The 24,602-nt window shown below is 43.6% G+C and overlaps 1 protein-coding gene across 1 annotated transcript in view; it reads left to right on the forward strand.

Moving 5' to 3' along the window:
- RARB (retinoic acid receptor beta) overlaps positions 1–24,602 on the forward strand; it is a 189,719-nt gene that overhangs the window by 16,098 nt on the left and 149,019 nt on the right. Inside the window, exon 2 of the mRNA XM_057740063.1 lies at positions 15,568–15,716. Within this exon, the coding sequence (XP_057596046.1) occupies positions 15,568–15,716 (149 nt within the window). The remainder of the gene's footprint in view (positions 1–15,567; positions 15,717–24,602) is intronic.

The following is a 24,602-nucleotide window of genomic DNA, read 5'->3' on the forward strand; positions in this document are numbered from 1 at the left end:
TGAGCCTCTTTCTCTCCACAGCCTCCTCTCATGACATGGGCTTCCTTACATGATGGTGGTCCCTGAGCTCTTCACACGGCTTCCCCCAGGATGAGCATTCCAAGAAACCCAGAGAGAAGCTGCAAGGCCTCTAAGGATCTAGTATCATGTGTAACAGTGTTTCTCTTACCATATCCTTTTGATGGAAAAGCAATTCCACTAGCAGCCCAGATTGAAGGCGAAGGGCTTACATGACGGTGTGGCTCCCTGCAGGTATGGGTCATGGGGCAGGCCATCTTTGGAGACCACCTATGTGCTGACTAGAAATAAACAGGTACCTGTTTTTCGATACAAGGTAACTTGGCCTAATAAACTCACAGTGCCATTACCTGGGTGACACATGTCGGTGAACACTATTTCAGTACTTATTCAGAATGTCGGGGAGTAGTAGTAATACCCCCTCAAAGTCCTCAGTGAGATTTATTGTTTAAGAATTGTCAGTTCTCTAAACAACAACAACAGAAAAACTGGAGCAAAAAGATGGCTGAAATGATGTCATTTTGTATGTTGAGAGCTGGAAACCATCACAAGTGAAATATAAAATGGGACATGAAATATTAAGTGGCATATCAGGTTTATTGCATATATGACCACGAGAGTGCTTTTTATTTTGTCTTATGGAGCTCTAAAAAAAATCCATGTAATGGATTAAAGGTATTAAAACTCCCATATTCTCCCTGGCTCTAGGCCAGGGAACAGGGCATGATAAATAATCCCAACAGACAGAATATGTAGGAAGGAATTTTCAAATGTATTTACGATAGACATATTGACCTCCCTAACTAATAAAAATGTATGCATGAGGTTAGTTTTGAAGGAAATGTGCAGACCTTACACATTTATAGTGTATATAAATACTGTACACACTGTAGTGCTAGCATCCTTAAAATATTTCCTGCATCTCTGTGACATATGGCTATCATATTCTGTCTCTACCTGAGAAGCAGAGAAAAGCATGGATTTTATAGTACACGTGCAGTTACTCTAAGAAGGAATAGTTTTAATTTCCTTTATCTTAAAGCAGGGGTCAAGAAACTGAGCCAAATCTGGTCTGCAGCCTGTTTTGTAAATAAAGTTTTATTGGAACGTGCCACACCCACTCATTTATGTCTTGTCTACAGCTGCTCCCCCTGCCACAGCAGAGCTGAGTATGACAGAGACCATATGGCCCACAAAGCCTAAAATAGTTACTATCTAGTCCTTTAGAGAAAGAGTTTACTGATCTTGTCTTAAAACATTAAAAAATTCGTAGGACAGCTTAGAATAGAAATGAGTGCTTTGTTTCCCGGTTATAATAACGTAGGTGGATTCGGGAGACCAGTTCTGGATCAAGCTGTTTCCCAACTGTGTGACCTTGGCCAAGTCTTTTAACTTCTCTAAGCTTTCAGTTTCCCTCCTGTGAATAATGGAGATTAAAAATTAAGTATGATAATAATCCCTGCTCTTCTTCACACTTTTGCCATGAGGAGCAAGTGAGGGAACAGGATGAAAACACACCTGGAATCCTCCACCACCAGGGAATGTGTGCTGTTGGCAGAATTGCTGAATTGGCTGAAGCCGTCATCATGTATTTGATAATGCCTAGGATATCTATGCAAGGATTTCCATGCAGAGTTCATTCACTCATTTTCAACCAACATTTATTGAGCTCCTGCTGTGTACTTTTAAGCACTGAGTATTTAAAGGCAAGGCAGCCCGAGTGTTTGTGTGCTTGTGACATGCCCAGTCATGGCAGCCTGGGGACCATCGGATCCCAGCCTCCAGCTGGGACCATCTTTGCCATCTGGTATTTTTAGTTGTCGATTTGTGTGGGTGAAAAATGGTGTCTTCTAATTTCTTTTTAACCCAGCATTTAGTACGGTGTCTGGCCCTGCCAGGTGCTCAGTGAATACATGTCAGCCTCTGGTAATCATGGCCCTGTCCTCCCTAGCCTCCCATTGGTCCATGTGAAGGTTTGTGACTTTGGGTTCCAGCAGCTGTGAGGCTCCCAAAGGAGAGATTGCCATGGAAAGGAGTTTCAAGCAGCTGTTTCTAAGGGATCTATGCACATGGGTTGGGGATGGGCCACGAGGAGAGGGCTGTGGTGGTCCCGTGGGTGATGCCCAGAGGCTGGGAGGGACACCACAGCTGAGTGGGAGTGTGAGGAGGCAAAGCTGTCACAACGTGCTCTGCTCATATGAGTTTGTGTGGAATCTCATCAGGAGGGAAACTGTTTTGAGAGGGAAAATGGAAGTAAAGATCAGCAAGTCAAGACTTGAGACTGATGTGTGGGAGGAAGATGGGAGGTGAGTAGTGTTGAGATTCATCAGCATAGGCTTGACCCCCTGATCCCGTAATGATGGTAACTCTGCTTGTACCACCTGTGCAACACCCTGGGCCCTGTGCTTTGCAGTGATTCATCATTTAATGCTCATGATGATCCAATGCCGGATAGGCTCTCATTTTATACAAGGACAGATGGAGACTCAGAGACGCTAAGTAACTTGCCCAAAGTCACACAGCTAGTAAGTAGGAGAGTTAGGGTTTGAACTCAGGCAGCCAGGCTCCGGAGTTCACACTTCCAACCACATACTTCAACTTGTTTGTAAAGATGGGAAGTTCCCTGAAGGAAGGAATATCCAAAGAGACCTGAGCCTTATTTTTTCAAGTTTTCCTTAGTAATTTTTTTTTCATTTTTAAACAGCTTTATTGAGATTTAATTTACATATCATTTGGTTCACCCTTTTAAAGTGTACAATTCAGTGAGTTTTAGTATATTGCACAGAGCCATGCAATCACTACCACTATCTAATTTCAGAACACTTTCATCACCCAAAAAGAAACTTGAAATGGTTAGTTTTATGTATCAGCTAAAGGGGTTGATATACATTGGGCCATGGGGTACCCAGATATTTGGTTAAACATTATCCTGAGTATTTCTATGAGGGTGTTTTTTATTGTTTTGTTTGTTTGCTTAGTATTTTATTGGAGAATAGTTGATTTACAATGTTGTGTTAGTTTCAGGTGTACAGCAGAGTGTTCGGTTATACATGTACATATATTCATTCTTTTTTAGATTCTTTTCTCATATCATGGACTATTGAATTGAGTTCCCTGTGCTGTACAGTAGGTCCTTGCTGGTTATCTATCTTATATATAGTAGTGTGTATATGTTTATCCCAAGCTTCTGATTTATCCCTTCCCCCAATGTCTCCCCTTTGGTAACATGTTTCTCTAGCAGCTTCTTTTTTAAGGACTGAAATGAAAGCACGTTGACACCCTCATCCTTCTGACATCAAGAAATAGTGAGAAATCACTGTTATGAAAGAAGAAAAATCTACCCTGTTAGAGCATTTCTTTAATCTGAACAGTTCCATACAGAAACTTAATCTTTTAAAATAAAACATCCCCCAGTGTGTCCTTTTGAGCCGATGTGTGATGCTTGTCTCCCGCGCTAATACAGTCATCATGTGAGTCCACTAGAAGGTTTGGTGGGGATGCTTCAGGCCTCCCCTCATACCCTGGTCCTCCTGGGAGAGTGATCCCGTCCTCCTAAGGCATCCCAACCCTGCAGACAGGGACAGAAGGGTCACGCACAACTTCAGGTTTCATTCTTGTGCCAGATATACTCTGGTTAAGGGGGTGCGAGTGGTCCACTGGCGAGAGAGAGAAGCAGCCCAAGGAGAGGAGCCCAGAGCCCTCCTCTGCCCGCCCAGCAGAGCCCCGAAGCTGGCAGTGGGGTGGGCCATGTGTGTCCTGAGTTACCGTGCCCGACAGCGTGGAGTCGCACGCCCTTGGACCGCCTCCAAAGGCCCTTGGAACCTGGTCTGAGCTGCTGTCACCCTGCCTGCTGCGGGCTGGTTTCTCGGCAGGGAAGGTGTGGGAGGGGTTCGAGGGCGCCGGGTGTGTGTCTCCTAATTCCTGTGTTTGCCTCTGGGGGACTTTCCTACTTTATTGCTTTGACTGGAAAGAAAAAAGGGCATTCTTTCTGTCCCTTTAGCTTCTTTCCTTTTTAGATTTCCAGTTTTACTTTTGGTCCTTGTGCTGGGATGACTGCATGGATCTGCTTGACCTGGTCTGTATTTTCTTAAACTTGCTGCCAGGGACTCTACCAGCCTCTTGCCAAAGAAGTTCTGCAGGATCACAAGACAGGATGTCATCCCCGGGTCACACCCAATCTCTTGAACCCGAGACCGCTTGCATGCCAGTTCCTGCTTATCCACTCCCCTCTGTGTGGCCTTGAGCAAGTTCCCTCACCAGCCTGTGCCTCCACTTTCTTGCCTGGAAGTATTTTTTAGAAGTACTAAGACGAGCTCTCTCATAGGGCTGTGATGGGGGTCAAATGAATTAATATATGTCAGGTGCTTAGAACAGAATGGGGGTGGTGGCTAGCCCGCGCGGTACATGCCCCGGGAGTGTCGCTGTTAATACTATTGTTGTAATGTTACTGTTTGGACTCTAGAGAATTTATCATCGTCTGAGGCATTAGTCACATCAAGATATAGCTCGCCCACTTGTTCCTGAATACTCTAACAAGCCTTCAGACATAGAGTTTTGTCGTTTACAAGGTATAAACCCTGCAGTGTGGTACCATTTCTCAGATTAGGAAACTGAGGCTCAGGAAGGCAAAGTGACTATAATAGGAGGCAGCATCAGGAAGCGGGCTCCCACCTGTCTCTGATGCCGCGGGAAGTTATTTTTCTGTCCTAAAGTCTTCCCACAAGCAGTTTCCTTACCCTGGAGCAAGGTGTTTTCAACCTCAGCACTATTTCTAATTCAGGCCGGACAGTTCATCGTTGTCGTTTGGGGATGGAGAGGAGGCTGTCCTGTGCACTGTGGTATGTGTTTGTTTGTTTGTTTTTAATTAATTTTTATTGGAGTATAGTTGATTTACAATGCTGTGTTACTTTCAGGTGTACAGCAAGGTGAATTGGTTACACATATACATATATTATCCATTCTTTTTTTCCCCATTTTTAAAGTCTTTATTGAATTTGTCACAATATTGCTTCTGTTTTATGTTTTGGGTTTTTGGCCGTGAGGCACGTGGGATCTTAGCTCCCCACCCAGGGATCGAACCCGCATCCCCTGTATTGGAAGGCGAAGTCTTAACCACTGGACTGCCAGGGAGGTCCCCATATATCCATTCTTTTTTAGATTCTTTTCCCATATAGGTTATTACAGAGTATTGAGTAGAGTTCCCTGTGCTGTACAGTAGGTCCTTATTATCTATTTTATATATAGTACTATGTATATGTCAATCCCAATCTCCCAATTTAACCCTCCCCCCCTTTCTCCCTTGGTTATCATACATTTGTTTTCTACATCTGTGACTCTCTGTTTTGTAAATAGGTTCATTTGTACCATGTTTTTAGATGCCACATGTAAGCACCATCATACAATATTTCTCTTTCTCTGACTTACTTCACTCAGCATGACCATCTCTAGGTCCGTCTGTGTTGCTGCAAAGGGCATTATTTCATTCTTTTTTATGGCTGAGTAGTCCATTGTATATATGTACCACATCTTTATCCACTCCTGTGTCAATGGGCATTTAGGTTGCGTCCATGTCCTGGGTGCTGTGAATAGTGCTGCTGTGAGCATTGGGGTACAAACTGTGGGACCACTAAATGCCAGCAGTCGCCCCTAATTATGACAGCCGGAATCTCTCCAGACATTGCCAGCTGTCTCTAGAGGGGCAAAATCCGTGTTGGCTAAGAGCCACTGTCCTAGATTAAGGAAGGTGGAAGGGAGATGTGGGAGGATGGAGAGGTCTGAGCTGACTGTCACTTACGAAACACCGTGTGCCAGGCAAGTTGCAAACACTGTCTCTCTTTCACCAACAGGAATTCCAGGATTGTCTGCATCATCCTAGGAGACACTAGGACTCAGAGAAGGAAAGAACACTCTGTGGTCACTAACTTAGTAATTACTGTGTCAGAAGAGGGATTCAAATCCAGGTCCATCTGGAGCAAAGCCCATGCCCGTCCCATCACTTCCTCACACAGTTTTCTGCAGGTTCAGGGCATTTTAGTTCTTTTTAGGAGCCAAAAAAACTCACACGATGAGGATTAAATTGGTTTCAGAGTTTTTTGAGGCCACTAATATGAGTGTGTACCTGTAAAATATTAACAAAATAAAACAAAAATACCTCTTTGCAGCAAACGCAGTAAGTAGAGCATTACTTTGTTGTGAAAGGGGGATTGGCTACATTCTGGTGTCTTCACCCTTGAACTTTCTCAGATCTGAGAAGAATGGCAGAAATTCCCATGTGATAAACAGTAATTTCATGGTCATCTTTTTAAAATACTCCCCCAAAGTATCCCCCCTGTTACTTTTCTGTAAGGCTGGTACAAATGTGATTGTTAAATATATTTACAATATATAAGCAAAGAATTGTGTATCTGAGATGATATACATTTTAATGCTCCTGTTTTAATCCACTATGAGTGCAGGAAATTTGAACAGATAATAGAATGTCATTTGTTAGTGCAATAATTGCTTTTTAAGAATTATGGAAATCCTGATTGGAAGTGGAATATGGGACTGAATCATTTGGTGTGGAGATAAACTCTTCAGGGACCTTCGTATTGTGATGCAATTAGCTTCATCTACACATGACTCCCAGACCGGTTCCAGCATTTGTTCAGTTGATGCCTTCCTTTTCTGATGCCTCTCCATTCAGATCATTAATAAGTAGTTAGATGTGTTGGCCTATTAAGTGATTTTAAGGGAGAATTTATTTGAATCTGTCATAAGCTATCTTAGTATGTCCTAGAAAATTGTGATCTAAAGCATCGTCTGTTACAAATGTCACCTAAAACAATCTATGAGATAATTTTCGACTGTGTTCCTTGAAGAAAGAAAGCATATTATAAAAATGAAATGTAGGTGTTGAACATGTCATAGTCCCTTAGGAAAATATGACAGCGCTTCCATGGTAAAAGTCAGTCCCAGGAATAATTTCTGCTGCTGGCCGAGAGCCCAGACAGGTGTAGCTGCAATGCAAATTGATTAGTGGATCCTCAGCCTCCCTGTCTCTCTTTTTAAGCCCCGACTATCTTGTCAAATGTAAATGGCTTGAATCAAATCACTGTTTGGAAAATTATAACCATGAGTTAAAATAACAGGAGGTACACAATACTACAGTTCTCAAATGTGAGTAAATAGGCCTGACCAGATCACACCCAGTGATGCTCCCAGCAGAGGAACTAAATAAAGGAGGTGGAAGATAAGAAGTTAAAAAAAGCTGTGGGTTTGAGTGAAATAAGCGCAACATCTATTCAGCCATTTAAATCTCTTTTGTAAAGGCTGAGAGTAGTGTTGGGTTTAAATTTCCCAATTCTAAGGTGCAGGGGTCGCCGGCCCTCCTGTCCCCAGAGGTTTTGGGGAGGGGTCAGTGAGTTCATGATACTAGGCCCTTAGCACAGCCCTAGGCACTTAGTAAGTGCTCAGTAAGTGTAGATACTGTTAGTTCCACTCTTCCTGTGCACCTTTGACCCCTCTGCCAACTAAAATCCACTGCCAGAATTCCGTGGGAGAGGACGCAGCTTCTGGTGAGCACAAACACACGCGCAGCCTAGAGCTCTGAATGTATTAAGTACTCAACCTGGGTAGTATTTAGTGAGGACCTGAGCAACGGGGAAGCCAACAGTCCTGGCGCCAGATTGACTCAGCAGATTGTTTAGGATTCCGGGGAGGTTAGGACAGTAACAAAACATTTTTATGTCAGGGTGTCTCAAATGTTGCTAGTGTGCATGGGAATTACATGGGGATTTTGTTAAAATGCCTGCTTGCATTCGGCAGGCATTTCGGGGCGAGGGTGGGGATAGTCTGCGTTTGACGGGGTTCCCAGGTGTTGCTGATGCTGCGAGCCGGGGACCGCACTTTGGAAAGCAAGGCTTTCTTTAAGGACTTAAAAATCAAAGTCTTCCCCGGCCCTCTTTTGTCCCCTGCCTGTGCTCAGCACCTGTTGCATGTGTGGTCAGAATAGCAGGGATTCTCATCACCCGGCCTCAGCCCTCGGCCAGGATCCCGGGTGACCCGGGCAAACACACACTCCTTCAGGGTCACGGGCAGGTTACTGAGTCAAGACTGCCAGAGTCCGCCACGCTGTTTTCCTCCCCTCCCGTCGCCTCCCCCAGACCCGGGACTAATCTTGGAGCTGCTTAGTAATAACAAAGCCAGCAGCAGAGTGAGGCAAGACCATTTCAAAGCAGTTTCTCTTGTTTGGCAATTACCTAATTTCAAAATGCGATTCACAGATTTGCAAAATCCCCTGTGTGTGCAAACAAACCGCTTCTCCTGAAAGATGATTAAAAGCAGACCCCCCCCGCCCCGCAGCTGGAGGCGACTGGAAAATCAAATGAGCGGCAGTACAGAGGTTGCCCCTACACGCTCACGTTCGGAGGCGTGTAAGTGATATTTTAATAAAAGGTCCACGTGCGCGCGCGCGCATGCGCACACGCCCGCAGCGGAGAGTCTGGTTCTAATTACTTGTACTTTGGTTGAACTTTGGCGTTTCCTTTGACTTTCTCCCTAATGTATGTGAGCTGTGGGCCTTGCGATCCTGCAGTGAATCCATAGAAAAAGGGGGAAAAAATAATCCAGACCGGCTCTCCTTGGTGCCAACAAAAATGAAACTCAACTGAATGTTTTGACCAAATGCAACACTTTGCTATTCTCCCTTAATTAGCCGAAATGACTCCCTCCCACCAGGTCCCGGAGCTCAGGGCTCAAAATTCCCCCGGGGCCATACAGGAAATGCCTTTTGCTTTACAGCTCCTTTTTCTTTTAATTCTCAGCTGCCCAGAGAGTGTATTAAAGTACTGTCTTAATCGTCGACGGTTCTAGCAAAAAGGCAGGGCTTTCATAATGTAGGATGCCTGCCTGCCCGCCTCTAAAATCCTGAAGTCTGTCAACATGGCTTAGCCAGCCGTAAATTAGTTCTCACAAAGAAAAACATAGTATACTGGGCCTTCTCTTAAAAATGTTATCTGCTACTTAATCTAACCTTTAGAAAAATGCCAAGCATGTTAGGAATTGTGAAAGGCGCTATTGTTAGAAGCTTTGTGTGTGTTTAAATGACACTCAGGTGTGTTGTAACAACAAGGACATTTATACTGTGTTTTCTCAGGTGAGTTAAGTTTTAAGTGCCAAGTCCTCTTAACAGGCTCAGCATTAATTTTTTTCTTTTCCTTTTTACTTTCTTTTTGCTTTTTTTTTTTTTTGCTTTTTTGGGGGGAGTGAATTAAACCCCCAGAGCTGTGGCAGTGTTTAAGAAAGCTGTGCTACTTGGGAGTGCCGGTATTCTCCTTTTCTGCAGAATCTCAGTCGGTGGAGAGTTCCTTTAGTTTGTTTTTGTTTTGTCTGCAAACAGCCTCTGAGTTTAGAGTCCTTCAGAGCAGTGCTTCTCAAAGTGCCAGTTTCTCCACCTCCCATTGCTAGTCCTGGAGGAGATAAGGCAGCAATGAGAGCAAATGTTTAGAAACTTGTACAGCAATTTGACAGAGTAATTTTATTTCTAAAGAATCTACCCCCCGCCCCCCGCTTTAAGTTGTAGTTTGTGTTTTGAGCATCTTTTTCTTAATTCCTTTTTTTCTGGAAATTCATTTTGTGTGTATTTTTCCCCCTAGGGATTTGTTTTTATTCACTTTATCAATGTATGAGAAAAAAAAATGGTCCTTTACCATAGATGGTCTGAAAATCACTAATTTAAAGCAAATTGGCTTCCTCCCTACCCCTGGAATTCTGCTGCTGGTTGCTGGCCTGGACCACACGTTGCGGAGCATTAGTTTCAGAGGCAAACAAGGCCTGTAATGAGTATTTCTGCAGGAAAGGTGATTCTAGTTTTGTTTGCCCTAGTGACAGCCACCTCTGTGTTGCGGGGATGGAGAGGTTTAAAACGTGGGCTGGAAGCTTCAGTCAGTGCAGGTTTAGATCGCTGTCTCCTTTGCCAAGGGGGCAGCCTGGAGAAGCCCCCTCAGCACCTCCGGTGCTGACTGCTCTGGGCGGGGACCCACGGAGCCAAACATGCATCTCTGCCGGAGCAGCAGAAGTTCCCGTCTTGGCCAGTCCCTGACCAGGCGAGGCAGCCCATCTGGTTAGCAGTGCTGGACGCCGCACTGCTTGTCAAGCGGCTGCTTGTCAGGGATGCAGGCACCAAACAGAACTGAATAAGACAGTAAGTAAGCAAGGAAATAAATAAAAGCAGGAGGCAAAAAGCAGATCCGAATTAGTCCTCAAAGACTGCTTTTCCCCAAACTGAAATCACGACAGGATAGTGGAGTACAGTTGTTTTGTTGAATGACACAAGCCTCTTTTCCCCCTGGGAAGTCTAAAAACTGCTTTTTTGAACTGCCCCAGATCGCCAAATGAGCTAATACAGGACACGTTGTCTGCTGAGGCTGCAGAGTTTTCAAGCAAAAAATTTTATCATCCCGTAGACTGATTGTGCTTGCCTGGAATAAGGCACAAAATGTTTGAGGCCTCTCGAGGGCATTTGATGAATCTAACTCTCATTTAAAGCGACTAATAGATTATTGATTTAAGCAGGATGACAGTGAGCGGATCAATGGCCAGGCACTCTGTAGCTATCTTAAATACCAGCACTGCCTCGTGCAGGGGGCCACGGGCTGTCCCCCTGCCTTGTTTCCCACTGTCTTTATTGGGGTGGCGGTGGAGGGGGGCTGGGCAAAAGGGCAAGAAGAGCACTAATAAACTGGGCCCAAGCGTGTTTTTGCTGCATTACCAAAAAGGCCAGAGATTGCACTGGAGTTTGAATCTGCTTTTATATTGATGCCACATCCTGGTTGTAATTCCAGGACTTGTGTTGGCCTGTTTGCTTGCCGCTTGCTTTGGCAATCTGACCGCACCACTGAGATTTTTCGTTTCTGTTTTGCATTGTTCTCAGTACCGTGGGCCACACAGAGGAAAGGAAGGGCCACAGATGGTCCATTTTGAGGGAATGTTTGCATATATATAGTCAAATAGTTAATTCTTTACCACCTATGGGAAAATTTTCCCAAAGATGATTATTTCTTGTCATATATGTCTTTTCTGTTTATGTATGTGTGAGATGCACACATGGCATTTGTAGGATTCACATTACAAACCACAATAGACAGAATCAATTCATCCTTGAAAACACAGCCTGGTCATCTGCTCTGGGAAGCCTCCCTTGGTTTCTCTGAGTTGAATAAGGCTATAGCCCTTTCTGACATATCATACCCATGTTTCCCAAACTGCTGCAATTTGAATTCACCTAGGGATTTTTTTTTTTTTTTTAATTTGGCTGCATTGGGTCTTCATTGCTGCACGTGGGTGCTCTATAGTTGTGACGAGTGGGGGCTACTCTTCAATGCGATGCGCAGGCTTCTCAGTGTGGTGGCTTCTCTTGTTGTGGAACACAGGCTCTAGGTGCGTGGTCTTCAGTAGTTGCAGCATGTGGGTTCTACAGCGCAGGCTCAGTAGTTGTGACGCACTGGCTTAGGTGCTCTGCGGCACGTGGGATCTTCCGGGACCAGGGATGGAACCCATGTCCCCTGCATTGGCAGGTGGATTCTTAACCACTGTGCCACCAGGGATGTCCCAGGAATATTTTTTTAAAAACACTGATGCCTGGCTCTCACTCCCAGGGATTCTGGCATAATAGGTCTGAAATACAACCTAAGCATTAGGAAATTTAAAAGCTCCCCGGGTAGTTCTAATATACAGCTGAATTTGAAAACCATTGTATTATATTCTAATTGTTGGTTTACCCTCTATTAGGCCAAACTTGTCAAGGCTAAGCGATTGTACCATGTACTGTCAGTAGTGTATAACACACGCTTGGCATGTTAAAGTCAGCAAATTAAACGACTGAACGCACCAACATCCATTGTACAAATATGGGAAAGTTCACAGCACTACTGGGGAAACACCACAGCCTTAATAAAAAGTCCAGAGCCCTCAATGTTGATTGCTTCCAAATTTTCATTTTCATCCCTGCACCTGTTGAGGAAAAGTCTTCTGATGCACTCTTTGGTTATGTGACTCATCCATAGAAAAAGCCTTTTACCAACCTTTATTAAAATGCCTCAGCATTTTGACGTCTCCCCCCTTTAGTGTGCTTTGCCTGAGTTTCTCAGGGACTAGGTTGTCTGCAGTTCTGTTTCCTCTCTTTGGGGAGGGGGATGCTGGACCCCCTCAGCACATGGATTTGAAGTGGCATATTTATGGAAATCACCACCCACTGTTGAAATTCAGGGCATAGCTCTGACAGCTGAATCCAGCCCTAACAGAATTCTATTTACAACTTTCCTAAATGAGCCAGATTAGCTGTTCTACATGAGCCAGTGCAACATTAAAATACACGCTTCCCACATTGCATACAACTTGGGATTGATCCTTGTGGTGACAACATGGCTCGGTCCCTTGGGGGGAAGTAGAGGCACACAAATAAAACCAATCAGAAAATTCTGGGAGGCGTTTAGGGGAGGACTCACATTGATATTAGGAGTGTAAATTGACACAGCCTCTCTAGAATTAAAGTATTCTTAAATAACCATACGTTTTGAGCTAATAATTCCACTTATGGGAACTAATGCTAAGGAAATAGTCAGAGATGTGCTGAGATTAGCTACAAGGACATTCATCATAATGGAATGTTTTGCGGGAAAAATATTTATTGACAAGGAAACAAACTCATGATACGGTAAGTTAAACAAAGTCCCAAACAGAATCTACAGTATAATTCCACTTCCTAAGATAAACAAACCAACCAAAAACATGTATACACACAGTAAAATATTTTGAAGGCTAGATGGCAAGACAGTAATTTTCTCTGAGTGAAAGGATTGTGAGTGTGTGTGTGTTTGTTCTCTTAGAGTTTTGTTTGCAGGGCTCCAGAAGCATTTAATTTGTTAACATCTCTGAAGTCAAGCTGTGTCTCACAAGCACTGATGGGTCATAATTTAATTGGCAATACGTTTGTGTCTTTCTTAACAATACGTAGACGAACAAAGCATTTTACAATCGATGGTGACTCGGGATCAGCGACACCCAGTAATAACAATAGTAACAGCAGCAGTAGCAGCATCTTAGATTTTTTTGATTGAAGTATAGTTGATGCACAATGTTATATGTTACAGGCATACAGTATAGGGCTTCAGGATTTTTAAAGGTTATAGTCCATGTATAGTTATTACAAAATATTGGCTCTGTTCCCTTTGTTGTATCCTTGTAGCTTATTTTGTATTGTTTTTCTTAGATTTTTAACAAAGAGTGGTGTATTATTTTGTATGCTTTCTTGTCGATGCCATTATGACTCATTTGCTTTCAGTGAAGCTGATTAGTTTAGTGTGAGGCATGCTTTTGCACTTGTAGCCTGATGAGCTTTTGTGACGTCTTAGGTGCCAACCTTCCTATGCGACACTTGCCACAATTGTGCCAAGCTACCCAGCAAAGACTATACTAGATTTATCTGCTAGACCTGCACAACTCTAATGAATTCATTCCAAGATCCTTCTGAATTATGAAAATACTATAATTATAGTTGATTCTATTCCAAAGGGATAATTAATTACTTTTAAAGGAAGCAAATGAGCATCTGAAAGCTATTTGGTTTCTAATTTTACCATTTAACAACTTAGAGGGGCACTTAGTGCCTGGAATGAAGACGAATAAGGAAAAGAGGAAATCTCACGTATCAGTTCAACAATTATTCATCAATTACCCACCTACTATGTGCCAGCACCTCCTGTAGGCCTGGAACAGAATTGTAAACCATTCACCTAAGTTCCTTAGCTTCACAAGATCCATACTTGTGTGTGGGGGGGGGGGGTAGCGCAGGTAGAATATAAAATTGCAGACAAACAGACATTCTAAATTTAGACACTAGTTTATTATAGAAAATAAAATAAAATAAGGAGATATAAGGACCAGGAGAGAAAAGGGGCATTTTATTTAGAAAAGTCACCTATGAGGAGGTGACATTTGTTCTAAAATCTAAGAGAGAAAAGGCACCAGACGTGTGAAGGTCTGAGAATTTCCAGGTAGAGAGAATGGTTAGTGCAATACCCATAAGTTAGTATGAGAACTTGGCCTGTTCAAGAGATGGAATGAAACCAAGTGTTCAGAAGTCAATGGATAAGGAGAATCCTTGAATTCCGTGATGTTACTAAGGGGTCATATCATGAAGAGCCTTGCTGAACATAGCAAGGAGTTTGACTTTGCTCTCATCGGTGACTGTTGGAGGGCTTTGAGCAGGCAAGGGAGATGGGTTGAATTTAACTTTGGATCAGTTATCCAACTGTGTCTGCAGAGTGGACGCTGGGCCAGAATAGCAGCACGGGGAGACCGGTGTAGAGGCTTCGGTGGTAGCTGAGGTGACAGACGCTGGCGGGTTGCTGGGCTGGTGTGGCAGCAGGATCTCGCGACAAGAATGGATTAACAGTGTGTGTAGGGAATAGGGTTGACCTGCTGAAAGTTGGGCTGTTGGGCAATCCAGTCTGTAGTGTAGCTAATCCGGGAGATGACGAGCAGTGGAACAACTGGAAATTTTATACTCTGGGAAATATACTGAATATTGTAACGTGATTGGAGATTGGAAGATTCTGGAACATTATTTGACCACTTTCAGTCCCTCCCTTCCGCACTTCCCTCATCCTTTGTGAGCAGTTTTGCCTGTAATAGGAATAGGGCCAGGTCTTGCTTTGACTTTGAGGATAAATCCTGAGAATAGGGATGGGAGAATACTAGGGTGTTAAGTTCTATAAATTCCTATTCCTCATGCATTTGGGGTGGTTAAATAATGAGATGTAAATCTGGAATACAGAGCAGCATCAGTCGGTGCCATCATTAATGTAATGCAGTGCTTTTCAAACATCAGTTGTACATTCATTCACCTGGGGGTTTGGTTAAGATGCAGATCTGACTCCCTGCGCTTTAGCTGGGGCCTGATACCGAATTAGCTCTGATGTGATGCGGATGCTGCTGGGCCAAGGAGGACTCTGAGCAGCGGGTGTCTCAGCACCGTTGCTGGCAGTGATGCTCAGCTCTGGCCTCGTGCTGAAGGCCCTTTCCGTGTACTTGTTGAATGGCTGCTTTGGGCCTTTTCTTCCTTTGTCCTAAGCAAAGATCCTTTTGGTTAAGTGAGACACAGGGTCAGACAGGTCATTTCAGAGACTCTAAATGAAACGGAAGCCTGGGGTGTGCAGTGAACACCTGACTGTGTCTTGGCTCTACCACGACCCTGTTGATCTTGGACAAGTCACCGCACTCCTCGAGTTTCTGTTTCTCTTGAGGGTAGAATGGTGATAAAATCACATCCCTCACAGTGCCACGGTGCTCTGCAAATGAGAGAGGTGTACAGGACTGCTTTGTAAATTGTCAGGTACCATGTAAGAGTCAGAATCCCCCTGCAGTGCCTACGCTACAGCTGTTTTTGCGGGCCTATCCTTGCTACGTTACTGCTGAATTGGGGGCAGAGGCCTATGAACTCACTGGTGAATAAGCAATGAACTGAAATACGTTTTCTCTTTTTTCTCCCCCTCCCCGTCTCCACCGTAGCGATTGAAACACAGAGCACCAGCTCCGAGGAACTGGTCCCGAGCCCTCCGTCTCCACTTCCTCCCCCTCGTGTGTACAAGCCCTGCTTCGTCTGCCAGGACAAGTCGTCGGGGTACCACTATGGGGTCAGCGCCTGCGAGGGGTGTAAGGTGAGTGCCCAGCTCCAGGACTGGGCTGCTTTGACACCTGTCACGTCACCTCTGATCAGTGTGGTGGCCTGGGTTGTGTGCGATGCTTTCATTTCTTCCTTATAGCTCATTAGTTAAAAATTCTGAAACTCCTGCAAATGTCTAATGGGAGCCAAATGTTCTAGGGCCCTTAAAATAACCCATAACAGTTCTTTTCAGGTAACAAGAGCCTTTTGAAGGTGTCCTGAAAAGCATCACCCTATTTCTCTTTAGAACAGGCCATCTGGTGTCTTTTTAGTTTTATTTTATTTTTAAATATGACTGACAATCCCCTGAATCAACTTGCAGAGAATCCAAGGTTGAAATTGGGATTTATCTTCTGGCTGTTTCCTCAGCCCCGTGGCCTTTGAATTACAGTTTGATTTTCAGCCTGTAGGGACTTGCTACTGTGTGTGTCATAAATTCAGGGGAGCTGGATTTAAAATTCCAGCCTACAGAGTCGTGGAGGCTGAACATGTGTCAGAGAGTCTATGGCTGCTTTGAATCAAACTAGACAATTGTAATCGAGTCCAACAGGCTTAATTGAGTGAAAGAGCTTCTTATTTTTTTTAAAGAGCAAAAAGAAACAAAGAATGACTTCATAGGCACATCCAACTCATCCACAGACAGTCTTTCAAATGATCTGGGGCTGTCTTGAGCCAGACCTTCCCTAGATACACGGCTTCTTTCTATTCTCGCTGACGGCAGTTCAGGTGCATTGCTTATGCACTGAAATTGCATGACGCATTGATCATTGTAGACATGTTGGAATATTACAGCCTGCCCCGCCCCCCCCCCGACCCCAGGTGCTCCAAAGCATTTCGTATTTGGCTTATGAGAGTTGGTACGTGCTGTTACTGTGTGCTTGGGACAGGAACTAGTCTGTGACAGACCATCTTGAAATGGCATGGCTTGAAACCACAGCCTTTCATTTATTTATTTTTTTAACTTTTTATGTTATATTGGAGTATAGTTGATTCACAATCTTGTGTTAGTTTCAGATGTACAGCAAAGTGGTTCAGTTATACATATACGTATATCTATTCTTTTTCAAGTTCTTTTCCCATTTAGGTTGTTACATAATATTGAGCAGAGTTCCCTGTACTGTACAGGAGGCCCTTGAAACCACAGGCTTTAATCTGGCTTACCACTCATGGGCCAGAGTTTTTGACCAGGTTCCTCTGGGGGGTTTGTATGGTTCTAGCCCTGTTCCACGTGGACCAGGTCAGCTTCAGGTTAGCTGGTGGGCTCCGCTTCTGAGGGTGCTGCCCCCTTGGTGGGGGACCTCTCATCCCGTTGGGCTGGCCGTGGTTGTTCACACAGGCAGGGCTCCAGAAGAGAGAACCGGGCTACACAAGTCCTCCGGTGGCTCCGAAGGGGCACACTCTTGCTTCTGACACATTCTGGCAGCCAAGGCAAGTCAGAAGGCCAGTCCGTACTCGAGAGGTGGGAACATGAACTCAGCTTCTTAACAGGAGGAACAGTGAAGTTGCAAGATAAGAGGCGGGAAAACAGGGAGGACGGCTGGGGTCCTTTTTTTCATTCGGTCTGCCACACTGCACGTCTGGTGACCTGGGAACCCAGAGTGGACTGAGACCCGGGACCCTAACCCCAGCTGCGCCTCACACACAGCCTGGCACGTCCTGGGTGCTGAAAGATGCAGCGTGAACAAACACCCAAGTGTCACTTAGCCCCTCAAGGAAATGATGCGAGTTTTCTTTCCTTTTCAAATCATTGGAATAAACACGAATTTGTTTACAGGGTGAGGCCAGCTTGGGGAAATTCATTACAGCCTTAGGAACATCTCTTCCTCTGGGATTGTGTTGGTTTGAAAGGATGCCCTTTCTTCCAGTAGCCTCAGATATAGTGGTCAAGGAAGGCAACACGGCAACCGGTTGGCAGATGGATGAAAAGCAAAGCATTTGTGCATCTAATTGCTGCTTTATTATTGGTAACCCCTCGCTGAACCTACTTAAATTTATCCTGAGGTTTCAGCAGGATAGAAGGTTTCTGCAGAATCCCAGTTCACTCCGTCCATTTGTTGTACAATCTATAAATAAATCATTTTCTAGTGCTCATTTGAAAGTTAAATGAAAAGACACTTCTTTATTTCAAAAAACTTTGTCATCTCATGTCCAGAAACCTTAATGAGGGATGTTATAACTCAGCTTACCTGCTCCCTTTTGTCCTGGGAAAAGAAATTATTCAGCGTGTTTTCTCATGCCAGATCCTAAGCCCTACCTACATATTAAGCTGTTTCATAATCTGTAAAGTACAAACTGTTTTGATTAGCTCTTAGTCAGCTAATTCCCTGACCTCTTGTTTTAATTTGGGATTCGGATTCTTTTTAGGAAAAGCCCCAACCAAAACAACACCTGGACCAGCATGAGCAACTTTGATGAACTTGGTAAAACTGTTCAGAGTCCTGTTGGGATATATTTTTTTAATAGAACTATAAGCCCAATAAAGTCAGATGAGCCTGCCAGCCAGTTGTACAACTTAAGGGTTTTTGAGCTGTGGGTGGGTCTCTGAAAATGTGGACTGCCTTTCCCCCTGGTTGTTGAGAAAGACTGGTCTGCATTTTGGCTTGCTGGGAAAACATGATGACAAAATTCACCGAACTGAAAAACATGAGGAGGCAAAAGTATAATGTAACAGCCAAAGGAAAAAATACATAACTTAAAAAAAAATTAAATATAACTTTTGTTATCATTTTAAAAATTACCGATACAATGTAGAATTTATTGTATAAAAAAATAGGACATTAAAATAACCATAGTTCTACCCATGGAGAAAAACCCCTGTTAAACCTGTTTTTCTGTTAGTATGTGCATATTGTTATTTTTGTTGTTTTTTTTACAAGAATAGAATTTTATGTTGTATACTGGTTTTAACTTTCTTCTTAAATTTAATAATCTTTCATGACCAAAATTTAAACAACTGTGTAGCTTTTATGGCTATATCATTAATGTAGTGGTTTATGGTTGTATCATAATTTATTTAATGAATCCCCTGTTGTACAACTGAGGTGTTTCCAGTGTTTCTCTACTATAAATAATGCTTTAATAAATAGCCTTTATGTTTATCTTTGATAATTTACTTAGGATACGTTAGTAGCAGTGGAATTTGTAGATCAATGGCTCTGTACATTTTTAAGGCTTAAACAAATTGCCAAGATGCCCTCTAAAAGAGGTATATCAATGTAAGCTCTGTTAGTCTGTAAAGAGTTAACATTATCGAAGACTATCTATTAGGACTGTCTCCCTTGTAATTATGAGGTAATGAATCAAGAAACAACTTCTCTTTGGGAATTCTGCCTACCTTTAATTTGGTTGTTTATAATGGGCCCCGTGCATGATGCCATTTGGGGCTACCATCCTATCCAGGGCCCCTGGTTGACTTATAAGGACAGACCCATCCTTTGGCTAGAGATCAAAGATCACTAAGCTGGGCTGGAGGCCCCTGCTGTTAAGTAGGATTCCCAAACAGAAGCTAACATATCTTTAAGAAGGAATATCCACAGTGGCTTCTGCCTGTCATGACCAGGATGACCTTATTGACTATTGTTTGGGGAAGAGAACCTTCTGTCTCCCTGGGGACCAGGTGGCAGCATCAGCCTTGGAAGTTCATGAATGGGTTGTGGGCTACCTCTGGGAATGGCCAGTGGCTGCTGTGTTGACACAGCATCACCATGGCAACATAACCACTAGCTGTACCATAGGGATGTCCTGTTTAGGGGATTTCCAGCTAAGCAATGGCAAATTTTTACAGGGGACAAAGGGTACATGAAAATTTTTTCGAGGGACCAAGAGTACATAAAATGAACATGTGGTGTAGTTAGCTAAGAAGGTTTACCAATATAAAGTAATAAAGCTGATTTTCAGGTGTCTTTAAGAAACAATCTCATTGCTCATAGCTAGAATTTATGCACAGTTTTGGCCTTTATCATATTTTACATTTCCATTTTTGTAGCTTTCAAAGAGTATGGGATCTAGAGTGAAAATACTAGGATTCGAATCCTAGGTGGGACATTTGCTAGCTTTGTGACCTTGGGCAGGCATCTTTAATTCTCTGTGTGTCTCTCTTTTCTCAATTGGAAAAATGGAGATAATAATACCACCTACCATATAATATTGTTGTGAGGATAAAATGAGTTACTATAGAGCATATACCTGTCACATAGTAAGTGGTGTATATGCTTAGGTTTTATTTGTATTGTCAGTAACTTATTATAATGAGTTTTGCACACAGTGATGTAACATTGGTCATAATCTCAGTATTCTTTCTTGTAATGTTCTTTCAATAGTTCCCTATTCCTTTGTACCCAAATCAACACTGCCTCTTTCCTTCAGACTCAGGTTAAGACCCAGCCACTACATGGAACCTCTCCTGATTACCCTAGTACAGGAGTTGGCAAATTGATTCTGTAAAGAGCCAGACAGTAAATATTTTAAGCTTCAAAGGCCGTATGGTTTCTGTTACAGCTACTTAACTCTGCCATTGTTGCATGAAAGGAGCCATAGACAATATGTAAATGAACAAGCATGGCTATGTCCTAATAAAACTTTATTTTCGAAAACAGGCAGTGGGCCACGTTTGGCCCTTGGATCTAGTTTCCTGACCTCTGCGAAAGTATGTGGTGATGTGTCCGTCTTACAGTTTCTATAACTCGGAAGCTGATGGCCTGAAGTATTCATACCAAAGGTGGCAGCAGTTATTTCTGGTGGACCGTGGGCCTGTGATGGCTGCTCCCCATCCCTGCCTGCCCTGTCTCCATAGCAACAGCTTCAGGACCAGTCTCCCTATCTGTTGTTCCTTCAGCCCTTACTCCTGCTCAGCTCCCACCTCCTTATCATCCAAAGCCAGAAATCAGCAATTTCCTTATAAGTGAGCTACTTCCAGAAACACCTGGCACCTTATTTTGGAGAGGTTTGCGAGATGTATTTTATGATCTTCTATATCAGTTAGCTTTTCCTGCCTAACAAGAAGCCCAAATGCTTGTGGGCTTCAAACAGACATTTATTATTTGTTGCAGTTCTGGGCAGATCTTGCCTGGGCTGGCTTGGCTTGGGCCAGGTGGGCCCAGGATGGCCTCACGCACATGCCCAGGGCCTTGACAGGATGACCAGGTCCTCTGCCCATGTTGTTGCTCCTCACCTGTGAGCCTAGCCTGCACTTATTCATGTGGTGGTGGGCGGCTTCCCATCCGTAAGACAGGACAAGCACCAGTGTGCAAACCTCTGGTTGCATCACATTTGCTAATGTCCCATTGGCCAAGCATGATTAAGCCTGGATTCAGTGGGTAGAAAAGTGGATACCACCTCTTATGGGGAAAAGTGACAGAGTCATCCTATAAAAGGGTGAAGATGCCAGAGCTGACATTTGATGACATAACTTCTTTTATGCCCTGGTTTTGTGCAGAATTCTTTTCCAAAAACTATATTCCAGGGCCGTGGTGCTGGGCACCAAAGTTACAGCAGTGGCCGTAACAGACAGGTTCTTCCTGGAACAAGGGCAGAAGACAGGCGACCAATTTGGAGTTGGAAGAAAATGAATAGAATGGTCTGGTAAAGAATAATGGAGAGGGACCTGACTTGATAGGAGTTCAGGTGAGAGCTCATGTCTGATAATAATGGGGTATTTTAGGTCAGAAACTGAACTTGGATTCTAGGGCCATTTCTTCCCTTCCTGTTATGTCCATTAACTTCTCTGGGCTTCAGCAAATCTATGAAACTAAAACAAATCCACAAGTTTGAACTCTGTCCTACACCAAATGCAAACACTACAACAGTGAACCCAGTAAGTGCACTGATTCCTTGTTAGAAATAGCTTGTGTGGCGTGGGAGTCCTTGGTATTTACAAGTCTGGGGTGAGTAGGGAGAAGGAAAAACTGCCCTTGTTGGATACCCTCTCTGTACCAGGCACAGGGACATTTTATACTCATATTTCATTTAATTCTTGCAACATCCCTGCAGGAGGTTAGACTTTATGACTGCCCTTTTAAAGATAAGAAAACCGAGGTTCAGAGAGGTTAAGGAACTTGGCCAGGGTCACACAGCTGGATTTCTTTTTTCTTTTTTTAATAAGTTTATTTATTTATTTTATTTTACTTATTGTCTGCGTTGGGTCTTCGTTGCTGCACACGGGCTTTCTCTGGTTGGCGCGAGCAGGGCCTACTCTTCATTGTGCTGCGTGGGCTCCTCATTATGGTGGCTTCTCTTGTTGCGGGGCACAGGCCCTAGGCACATGGGCTTCAGTAGTTGCGGCACATGGGCTCAATAGTTGTGGCTCACGGGCTCTAGAGCACAAGCTCAATAGCTGTGGCGCGTGGGCTTAGTTGCTCCGTGGCATGTAGAATCTTCTTGGCCCAGGGCTCGAACCCGTGTCCCCTGCATTGGCAGGCGGATTCTTAACCACTGCGGCACCTAGAAGTCCACACAGCTGGATTTCAATCCTAGCCTGTTTGGAAAATACCTCACTACTTCAGCCACATTGAAACAGAGGGTAGGAAGCAGTAGTATGTTATGTTCCAGTTTGGAGGTTTCATGGGGCAACAAATTAAACACAAAAACAGGTGGAACGTACTTCAAAAGAGAAACAACCCTATCATCTTCATCATTTCATTAAAGGAATGACATTTTACATCAATAACTAAAAGAAGGAAGAGCTTGCAAGGCAGTCTTTCCCAAGGAGGGACAGTTAACACATGGGCCCCACCCGTGGGCACGCTCCCAAATGGTGCTCAGCCCTTGTTGTCTCCGCTTTGCCCTTGATGGGTGGAAACTTCCCATCTCTGAGCCAGCGCCCAGCCCACATGCGGAGCCGGGGTGAGGCCCCCATGAGGCACAGAGGGATGTTTGGTCGCAGTCACGCTGGTAGCCTGCTATTTAAAGCAGCCTTGAAGAGTGTAAACTCCACCAGCCCCCTCAGTCCCTCAGGGCTCATTTCATCCATTTTCTCATCTGCCTTTGTTTTCCTTGCCTCTGAAGAAGGAGGCTCTCATCTCCAGGACAGCGTTCGGCCGCTGGGCTGGTTTGGGTTTTTTTTTTTCCTGGCAGATAGCAAGTAGTGTGCTCAGTACAAAGAGTTTTGCAATCAGGAAGATAGATGTCTGCACTTAATTTTAGAACTTCTATTAAATACTGTAAACGTGCTTGGTGATTTTATTTGACTGAGACCATTTAAGATGACATTGTTTTTTTCGGTTTTAATCGACATCGATAAACATGAACATTATGCTCTGTTTGGAGACCATTCTGGACTTTGCCCGCCTTTCACAGTTGCTCCTGCTTAGCAGTTTGCTGCAGGATCCAGTCCTAAGAACAGCATAACACACTAAAGACAATAACAAAAACAGGACAGTGTCTGCACGCTGTAGTAGCTAAAGCTGCATTATGAAGCCTGCCATCAAGTTTCTTTATTTCATTCCTTGAACCACAAAGAGTAGGTCTCCTCATAGACCCGGAGAACTTTTCTTTATAAAGCTGGTCGACCTTGGAGAATTTACATTTACTAAACACCTTCCATGAGACAGGTTCTAGGGACAGAAATGAAAGGTTTTTATGTATTTTGTTCCCAGTGTTTAGAAAGTACATAGAACAGTGCCTGTGAAATTATAGGTACATAGTATATATTTACTGAGTGAGAGGATGAATGTATGGACAAGAAGAAAACTGCATGTGTCGTGTGCTCTGACGCTTGAGGTTGTGGGGCTTGAGAGTACAGAGAAGGAGACTCACATCGCTCTGATGACCCTTCCGGGAAGGGCTTTGGAGAAGAGATGGTTTTACGGATGTGTGAGCATTTTCCAGATGAGGCAGGGAGAGGAGTGTTCCAGGCAAAACTTGAAGATGACTCTGAAAACAAGGGGACCTGGGATAGTCCATGAAGAATTACATGGAAACGTGGAAACTTATCCATTCTGTTAAGATTGGGTTTGCACAGCCCTGTGCAGGCATCTGGGGACCAGCCAGGCATGAAGGATGCTCAGAAGGACTCGCGGCTGTGTTTCCTCAGAGCAGCCTTCCCTGGAAGCCTCGCCACGTCCTGCTCTTTCACGTCTTCTGTTGTTCTCCTTTCTAGCATTTAACCCAGCTGTAATTAACTTATTTTAAAAATTAATTTGTATTGCAGTATAGTTGATTTACAATGTGGTGTTAGTTTCGGGTGTACAGCAAAGTGACTCAGTTATACATACACATGTATTCACTCTATTTGAGATTCCTTTCCCATATAGGCCATTACAGACTATTGAGTAGAGTTCCCTGTGCTGTACAGCAGGTCCTTATTAGTTATCTGTTTTATATATAGTAGTGCGTATGTGTTAATCCCAGTCTCCCAATTTATCCCTCCCTCCCCTTTCCCCCTTGGTAACCATAAGTTTGTTTTCTGCATCTGTGACTCTATTTCTGTTTGTAAATAAGTTCATTGTTTTTTAGATTCCACATATGAGGGATGTCCTATAATATTTGTCTTTCTCTAACTTACCTCACTCAGTATGACAGTCTCTAGGTCCATCCATATCACTGCAAATGGCTTTATTTCGTTCTTTTTTAGGGCTGAGTAATGTGATTAATTTATTATTATGGAGCTGTTTGCTCCTGGCCTCCTCTGTCACACTAAATTGCAGGAAGGCTGGGGCTGGCCTCTTGCCAGAGCTTTATTACCAGTGCCTAGCGTAGTGCTCTGCACATAGTAGGGTTTGAAAGAATAAGTGTTTTTAATCATAAATTAGATCTAATCATATAGTAATTAATATAGTAATAAATGACATGTAATAAGTCAGATTTAATTATATGGTAATGCACATAGTGGTTTAATTTTACATATTCTAATTATAAATGAATTGCATCTAAATATATAGGGTTT

This window comes from Hippopotamus amphibius, chromosome 6 (genome assembly GCF_030028045.1).
Source record: "Hippopotamus amphibius kiboko isolate mHipAmp2 chromosome 6, mHipAmp2.hap2, whole genome shotgun sequence".
Taxonomy (NCBI): Eukaryota; Metazoa; Chordata; class Mammalia; order Artiodactyla; family Hippopotamidae; genus Hippopotamus; species Hippopotamus amphibius.